General features: G+C 42.4%; 1 protein-coding gene across 1 annotated transcript in view; it reads left to right on the top strand.

Annotated features, from left to right (window-relative positions):
* Positions 1-8061: 8061 nt before the first annotated feature.
* The window catches only part of LOC140479832 (solute carrier family 35 member D2-like protein), a 49621-nt gene continuing 48060 nt past the window's right edge, over positions 8062-9622 (top strand). The window contains exons 1-3 of the mRNA XM_072574106.1: positions 8062-8323; positions 9108-9141; positions 9253-9339. Coding sequence (XP_072430207.1) covers positions 8103-8323; positions 9108-9141; positions 9253-9339 — 342 coding nt within the window. The 5' untranslated portion in view covers positions 8062-8102. The remainder of the gene's footprint in view (positions 8324-9107; positions 9142-9252; positions 9340-9622) is intronic.

Raw genomic sequence — 9622 nt, 5'->3', positions numbered from 1 at the left:
TTGCTGCTGTAGGCTGCCTTCTTCATGTGCTACTCTCCAGGGTTTACAGAAAAGAGATACAAAAGAAAAAGAGCAAAAGCAAAAAGAAGGAAAGAAATAATAGAGAAAGAAAGCAGAGCAGCCCTGGACTCAGCCCTGCTACTCCATGGATTGGTCACTCAATCAGTTAGTCAATTACTCACTCACTCAGTCACTCATGTGAGGTCATCCATTTTGATAGTAGTAACAGCAAATGGATTATTACTTGAATGGTAAAAAGTTGTAGTATGTGCTAGACAGAGGGACCTGGGTGTCCTTGTATAAGAATCACAGAAGGTTGGTCTGCAGGTACAACAAGTAATTAGGAAGGCAAATGCTTATGATTCTGTTGTGAATTCTTCCTGACAGTTCTCAAAGAAAGTTGTGAACACTGACAGTGTTGATGTTGGACCTGAGCAATTGCCATCTACAACCTGTGTTATGTCAGCTTACCCATTGTTAATCCCATGCAAAGATATCCTAAAAAGCAAAAGAAACCTGAAAATCATTTGGTCTCGAAGATATTTATGGTTGCAGTTTAATTGTAGTAATAACTTGTCATTTTGACAATATTTCAGAACTAATTTCTAATGAAATTTCATCAACCTAAAATGTTAAGACATGCTGCTTGACCTGCAGAGTTTTTCCAATTATTTTTCCTTTTTATTTCAGTTTCTGTCTCTTTTCTCCCATAGAGTCATACAGCATGGAAATGTAACTTTTGGCATTATTCATCCATGCCAACTGATGTCCTAAACTGTACTAGTCCCATTTGCCTGCGTTTGGCCTGTATCCCTCTAAACCTTACCTATCAATGTACCTTTCCAAACATCTTTTAAATGTTATAGTTGTACTCAACTGTACCACTCCATCGACAAAACACTAGCCAAAGAAACAATAGCCAACCTGCTGGACAGACATAACAGACAACAGGACATTGAACCTATCAATAAAGACGGCATACTTAAACTACTGGGCTTGTGCCTCACAACACACTTCACATTCAACAACCAAATATACGAACAAATCAACGGAACACCCATGGGCTCACCGATCTCTGGACTCATAGCAGAAGCAGTAATGCAAAGGTTAGAACAAACAGTCTTACCACAAATTCAACCCAAACTCTGGGTCAGATACGTGGATGACACCTTTGTAATAATTAAAAACACAGAAATAGAGAACACACACCCGATCATCAACGCCACACTCACAGGAATCCGATTCACTAGAGAGGAAGAAAAGGACAACCAACTCCCATTCCTAGACGTGATGGTACAGAGAACACCGAACGGAGAATTCACCACAAAGGTTTACAGGAAAGACACACACACAGACCAAGTCCTAAACTATGAAAGCAACCACCCCAACACACACAAACAAAGTTGCATCAGGACACTATTCAAAAGGGCCACAACACACTGCAGCACACCAGAACTACAAAAAGAGGAAGATGAACACCTATACAAAGTATTCGCCAAAAACGGATACCCTCGCAATTTCATCAACAGATGCCTAAGGGAGAGACAACGGAACGAGGACATGCCGCAACCTAAAGGACTAGCCAAACTACCATACATCAAGAGCATTTCTGAACTGACAGCCAGACTACTGCGACTACTAGGACTCATAACAGCACACAAACCAACAGCCACTCTCAGATAACAACTCACCAGGACGAAGGACCCAATACCTGGCATGAGCAAAACCAATGTAGTGTACAAAATCCCATGCAAGGACTGCAGAAAACACTACATAGGACAAACAGGAAGACAGCTAACGATCCGCACCCATGAACACCAACTAGCCATGAAACGACACGACCAGCTATCCTTAGTAGCCACACACGCAGATGGCAAGCAACATGAATTCGACTGGGACAACACTACCATTATAGGGCAAGCCAAACAGAGAACAGCCAGGGAATTCCTAGAGGCATGGCACTCTTCCACAAACTCTATCAACAAACACATCGACCTGGACCCAATATACCGGCCACTACAGCGGACAGCTCGAACTGACAACCGGAAGCGGCAGAGACAGGCCACTATAAATGCCGGAAGAAACAGCACAGAAGCGCTTCACAGGAGGCTCCCAAGCACTGAGGATGTCACCTAGACAGGGGACGAAACGTTTGCAAGACAAATTCCCAGCTCGGCGAACAGAACCACAACAGTTTCCTGCTTGTTTGTCTCATGGAGTGTTTTTTACAGTTCTTGCATGGTATTTTGTAAATGACAGTAGTTTTGCTGGTGGAATCTAATGGATCCTTTAGGTTAATTAGTCACTGTTCAAGTGTGTTGGTCGGTTTGTGGGCTATCATGATGCCAAGGGGTCTGAGTAGTCTGGAAGTCATTTCTGATATGTCTTTGATGTAAGATAACGTGGCTCTAGTTTTTGGTTGCATTGTGTCTACTTGTTTGGCTTTGTTTCTGAGGAATCGGCGGATTGTGTTTATGGGGCAACCGTTTTTCTTGAAAACGTTGTATAGGTATTTTTCTTCTGTTGTTTGTAGTTCTTGGGTACTGCAATGTGATGTAGTTTGTTAAAATAATGTCTTGATGCAGCTCCATTTGTGGGTGTTGGGATTAGACATGCACGAGAATTCGTAGAGGCTTGGCATTCGAACCAGAATTCCATCGATAAACACACCGATTTAAACCCCATCTACCTTCCCTTGGAAAAAAGAACTGGGAATGACATCACCTACCTTAAGAAGCCAAGACCTATAAATAGGGAGGTGGGACATACCACCAGTGCTTCACCAGACACACTCACTGATGATGTTACCTAGTCTGAAAACATACTTTCCAGCTCAGCAAGCTAACTTACATCCATATCGTCAACATGAGCTACAAATTTTCACAAAGGACCTCTTTAATGTTAATATTGATTTCTCTCTGCACCTTCTCAGCAGCTGTAACATTGTATATACACTCTGTTCTGTTATGCTGATGCACTTGTATAGTATGATCTGCCTGTAAAGCACGTAAGACAATACTTTTCACTGTACCACATACACCTGACAGTAATAAATCAAATCAAATAAAATTAATTCCTATACTTAATTCTCTGACCAATGAAGGCAAGCATGCCAAATGCCTTCTTCACCATCCTGTGATTCGACTTTCAAAGAACCATGTACCTGCACCCTAGGTCTCTGTTTGATAATACTCCCCAGGGTCTGACCATTAACTGTGAAAGTCCTTCCTAGGTTTGTCTGACCAAAATGCAACACTTTGTGTTTATTTAAATTAAACTCCATCTGCTATTCCTCAGCCCACTGGCCCAGTTGATCAAGATCCCATTGCACTCTCAGACAACGTTCTCCACTGTCCACTATACCACCAATTTTGGTGTCATCCATAAACTTATCTAACCACATCTCCTATATTCTCATCCAAATCATGTATATAAATGACAAACAAATGTGGACCCACTGATCCTTGCAGCACACTGTTGATCACAGGCCTCCAGTCTGAACAACAACCTATTTCCTCTCTATTTCCAATTTTGTATCCAACTAAGTACCTAAATAGGAAGGGTTTAGAGGGATGTAGACCAAATGCTGGCAAATAGGAGTGGAATAATTTATGATATGTGGTTGGCATGGATGAGTTGAACCAAAGGGTGCTATACAACTCTATGACTCTAATTGGCTAGCTGTTCCTGGATCCCATGTGATCTAACCTTACTAACCAGTCTACCATGCAAAACCTTGTCAAAGACCTTGCTAGAGTTCCCCATAGAGAATGTCTAGTGCTTTGCTTTCATTTATCATCTTGGTCAACACTTCAAAAAATTTAATCAAGTTTATGAGACATGGTTTCCCACACACAAAGCCATGTTGACTATGTCTAATCAGTCCTTGCCTTCCAGGCACATGCAGATCCTGTCTCTCTGAATCCCTTCTAACAACTTAAGCCATCACTGACATCAGGCACACTGGTCTACAGTTCCCTGGCTTTTCTTTGCAATCTTTCTTAAATAATTATGCAACTTTAGCCACTCTCCAATCTTCCAGCACTTCAACCATGGCTGTCAGTGATACAAATATCTCTGCCAGGGGCCTGGCAATTTATTCCCTAGATTCCCACAATGTCCTGGGATACACCTGATAAGGTGAAGGGGATTTATCTATCTTTATGTATTTTAAGACCTCCAGCACCTCGTCTTCTTAATGTGGACTCTTTTAAGACATTACTATTTTTTCCACTGATTTCCATAGCTTCCATGTCCACAGCAAATAATGATGCAAAGTATTTGTTTAGAATCTCACCCATCTCCTGTGGTTCCACAAATCGAGAGCCTGTTGATCTTTAAGGGGCCTTATTCTCTCTCTAGTTAGTCTTCTGCCTTTAAGAATCTCTTTGGATTCTCCTTTACCTTACCTGCCAAGGCTATCTCATGATCTCTTTCTGATCTTCTGATTTCCCTCTTAAGTCTATGCCTATAACCCCTATACTAATCAAGGGATTCACTTGATTCGAGTTGTCTAACCCTGAAATTTGCCTCCTCCTTTCTCTTGACTAGAGCCTGAATATCTCTAGTCATCCTGTGTTCCCTATATTTGCCAGCCTTGCCCTGCACACTAACAGGAACATGCTATCCCTGAACTCTTGTTATCTCATTTTTGAAAGCCTCCCACTTGCCAGACGTCCCTTCACCTGTGAACAGTCTCATCAAATGAACTTCTGAAAGTTTCTGTGTAATAGCATCAAAATTGGTCTTGCCTCAGTTTAGAACTTTAACTTATGGACCAGGCCTATTCTATTCCATAGCTCTTTTAAAACTAATAGAATTATGGTCACTGTTCCCCCACTCATACGTCTGTTACTTGCCCTGCCTTATTTCCCAAGAGGAGGTTGAATTTTACCCCTTCTCCGACAAGGCCATCTACGTAGTCATAGAGATGTCCAGCACGGAAACAGACCCTTCCATCCAACTCGTCCATGCCGATCAGATATCCCAACCCAATCTAATCCCATTTGCCAGCACCCGGCCTATGTCCCTCCAAACCCTTCCCATTCATATACCCATTCAGATGCCTTTTAAATGTTGCAATTGTACTAGCCTCCACCACTTCCTCTGGCACTCATTCCATAGATGTACCAACCTCTGCGTGAAAAAGTTGCCCCTTAGGTCTCTTTTATATCCTTCCCCTCTCACCCTAAACCTATGCCCGCTAGTTCTGGAGTCCCCTACCCCAGGGAAAAGACTTTCTTTTTTTCCTATCCATGCCTCTCTTGATTTTATAAACCTCTATAGGTCAGCCCTCAGCCTCCGACACTCCAGGGAAAACAGTCCCAGTCTATTCAACCTCTCCCTATAGCTCAAACCCTCTAACCTTGGCAACATCCTTGTAAATCTTTTCTGAACCTTTCAAGTTTCACAATATTCTTCCCATGTTGATTGAGGAACCTTTTAAATACCATTATTCTTAGAGCTATCTGTGATCTCCCTATTTATTTGCTCTTCAGTTTCCTGCGAAATATTGGGGGCAGGGGGGCTTTAAAGTTTGATGCAAGAAAGTGATGGACCTCCCTTCTTATTCTCAATTCCACTCATATAGCTTCATTGGAAGATCCCCAGGAATACCCTCACTAAGTACTACCAAAGTGTTTTCCCTAATCAAAAATGCCACTCCCCCTCCTCTCTTGCCTCCCTTTTTATCCTTTCTATAGCATTTGTAGCCTGGAACATTAAGTTGCCAGTCGTGTCCCTCCCTCAGCCATGTTTCTGTAATAGCTGTGATATCCCAGTCCAAAGTTCCCATCCATGGCCTGAATTTATCTGCCTTACCTATCAGGCCTTTGCATTGAAATGAATGCAATTTAATTCATCAGTCTTCTTTCATTCTCTGTCATGCTCTTGCCTGCCTGGTCTAATTAACGTGGTCTCTTTAACTGCTGTACCAGCCTCAACCTTCTGTCTTGTCTGACTGTTGCTTAGGGTACTACCTGCCACCAGACCGGTTTAAACCCTCCTGATTAGTTCTAGGAAATCTTCCCGCCAGGATATTGGTACTCCTCTAGTTCAGGTGTAACCTGTCCCTCTTGTACAGGTCTTGTACTGTCCCAGAAGAGATCTCAACGATCCAAGAATTAACTCCCAAGTCTTATTTACAAGCATTTATATAATCATAGAAAAAAATCACAATACAAATGGAAACAAATTCTCTTCTCTAAAGATAATAGTACCAAATTTTCTAATTGATGCTGGTAACTGAAGTATTGCATTCTTGGAATATATTTTCCAAATCCTTTCTGTAACCCTCTAAAGCCTTCACATTCATCTTGAAGTGTTGTACCCAGAATTTACCACAATATTTATCTTATAGTCTCAACATCCAAAATTAACATAGAATCACAGATTTATTACAGCATAACAGGCCATTCAGCCCATCATTTCTGCACCAGTTCTGTGAACGAGCATTATTTTTAATGCCATTTTATTGCTTATTCCCCTAACCCTTAATATAGTTTCCGTTTACAATAAGATATTGTCCTCTTGAATGCCTCATTTGAATCTGTATCCACCACATTTCCATGCAGCATATTCCTTTTTTTCTAATGTCACAGTTGTTTCTTCAGCAAATTACATTTATACCTGTGGACCTCTCATTCTCAATCAATTTACAAATGGAAACAAGTTTTCCCTCTGTACTTGTCCAAATTTCTATTGGATCTCCTTTCAATCTTATCCTCTCCAAAAAGGACAATCCCAACGTTTCCAATCTCTTCATTACTGCAGTTTCTTATCACTCAAATGATGGAGGTGGAGGGTGGGGGAGGAGGAGGTAGAACAGGAACATTATGGTTGAACACTAACCCCAAGTTTCATATTAAATAACAGATGCAATGCAGATAGATCCCAAACATTTTCTTAGTAATCAACCTGGATAACTGAATGCTGAGCCATAATGTGCTTCCAATCCTGTTATCGTCAAGTGGGAGATCAGAGTCAAGAGTGTGTTGCTGGAAAACCACAGCAGATCAGACAGCATTCAAGGAGCAGGAGAATTGATGTTTTGGGAATAAGCCCTTCACGTGGAATGAGGCTTGTGGGCTGGGGGTTGAGAATTAATGGGAGGTAGTGGGGCTGGAGGGAAGGTAGCTGAGAATGCAATGATTAGATGAAGGCGAGGAAGAAGGTGATAGGTCAGAGAGGAGAGTGGGGCAGATAGATGGGAAAGGACTGGGATAAGGTGAGGCTAGGGGAGATGAGGAAACTGATGAAATCCACATTAATTCCGTGTGGTTGCAGGGTCCCAAGGCGGAAGATGAAATATTCTTCCTCAGGAAACTGAAGAGCAAATATATAGGGAGATCACAGATAGTTCTAAGAATAATGGTATTTAAAAAGTGAGGGATTTTAACTTTCCAAACATACTTAACTCCATACTGTTAAGGCTTTGGATGGGGAGGAATTTGTTAAGTGTGTTTAAGAAAACTTTTGTGATCCTATGTCAAAGGCGCGTAGGAGTGTCGGAGATGTTGGGAGTGATCCTGCAGAACTTCTGCAGCAACATCTGTTTTTGACCCGTTTATTTCACAAGTTTTAACTTTGTTAAAAGACTAACCCTTTGTTCAACATTTGGGAATACAAGGGTTGGCAATCCAATTACTGCCGTTTGATTCAGTTTATCTGTCGATCCTCTAGTTTCGAATTACCGATTCCTTACTTAGAATTGTGAATAGCAAACATCTAATGTCATACGCACAATAATTTGCAATTTACCTTCGCCTACCATGAAACAAAACCTCTAAGCAGACATTTGAAAACTCGGCACGTTAATGGTAGCGCGCGCGCCAGCGGCGGGGTTTGACATGAGATGGAAGCGCGCTGGAAGGGGCGGGCGTAACGTAACGTGTGTGCGCGCTGGGCACAGTCTGTGATGTCCGACGTGAGCGCGCTGGAAGAGGTGGGCGTAACGTAACGTGTGTGCGCGCTGGGCACGGTCTGTGACGTGAGCCCGCTGGAAGAGGCGGGGTGAGGCGTAACGAGAGTGCGCGCCGGGAAAGGTAAGACGTGACGACGTCGGGGAAGAGGGGCGGTGCTGCGTTGGAGGCGACGGTGAAGACATGTTGGAGGTCCGTCAACGTCATGATGTTGTGGTTAAGCAGAGCCAGGAAAAGAGCGAAGCAGCTGGAGATGCTGCTGTCCGAGTCGACGCTCGAACTGGGGACGGGGAGATGTCGGCTGAGACGCTGACTGTTTTCCTGAAGTTGTGCGCGGCGGTTTTTTACGGAGTTAGCTCTTTTTTGATCGTGGTGGTGAACAAGAGCGTCCTAACCAGCTACAGGTGAAGGGAGTGGCGACCGCCGGGGCGGAGGAACTAAAAGGTTTCGACGACGATGTAGAGTCGTCCCCCGCGCCGCGAGCTCTGACCCCCCCCCCCCCCCCCCCCCAACCGACCTGGCGCGAGCTGCCTTGTGTAAAGAGGCTGCGTTACCAAACAGATTCGCATCTTCTTTGATCGTCACACTCATGCACTAAAGTCGATTCAAAGCTGCAGCGTTGCTTAAGCATGGGATTGCGTATTGATTTGCGTTAAGAATATTTGAATTTTAGACGCAGTGTTTCTAGGTTTGTTTTCAGATTCTCCAATGATGAAAGGCAAACTCATTTTGCAAAGCGTTTGTTACTTAAGTCCGATACTTGTGTCATTTTTTTAAAATTTTGTTTTTTATTAAAAAATAAAAAAAATTCCCGTAAACGATAGTCTTGTAGAAGTGCCATTATTCAGCCTAATTTTTCGGTGTTTGTTCTGAATATTCCGAAACTGGTGTTTAATCGAAAGCGTCCAACAAAGTTGATTTCTAACATTTTATTTAAATCGCTTCCTACGTTCGAGCACTGTTCAGCTTTGCTTTCGGTCAGAAACCGTTATTAGTCTGTGGCAAACTGCTCAATGCTTGTTCTTTGTGCTTGAGCTGCGGCTTGCATATTTTGGGAAGGGGGGGAAAGTAGACTTTTTTTTTCCCCTGTCTCAGCGCTTCAACAGATTCCTGTACCGACTTGCATACTGTATGCCGTAAAGTCTTTTGTACAGTCTAATCATTGCTTAATGTCTTTGCAATCTGCAGATTTCCGTCAATATTATTTGTGGGCATTGGTCAGGTACAGTTACTTTGATATTTAAATTCTGCGTGCCGGAAGGAAATTTTCATTAAAGAAGTGTATAAAAAGCAACATGTGGCCCATTTTAAAATCCGTTTCTTTCGCGTACAGATGTTGGCAACGGTGACCCTGCTGTGGGTGGGTAAGGCATGCAAGGTGGTGAAGTTTCCTGGCCTGGACTACAGTATGCCTCGGAAGGCAAGCCTTTTTCTGTTTTGATGCATAAAGCTAATTGTATTAATAGTAACTTTATGTGTACTATTTTGCATTCGTTAAAGAGGAACTGACTGTTGATAAATTAGTCTTGTGTAAGCATCAATTTACAGACAGTTATGGATACTTTAAATTTTTTTGGTGTTTGTCAATTGAGCAATAAAAGTCTCCTCTTTATTCTCTCTGTCTCCATTACTTCACTCCCTAATCCCATGCATGTACATGTAGATTTTCAGATGATCATATGCAATTAATTAGTTTAATTGAA

This window comes from Chiloscyllium punctatum, chromosome 7 (assembly GCF_047496795.1).
Source record: "Chiloscyllium punctatum isolate Juve2018m chromosome 7, sChiPun1.3, whole genome shotgun sequence".
NCBI classification, from domain to species: Eukaryota; Metazoa; Chordata; class Chondrichthyes; order Orectolobiformes; family Hemiscylliidae; genus Chiloscyllium; species Chiloscyllium punctatum.
This window is presented reverse-complemented; position numbering and strand designations above follow the sequence as displayed.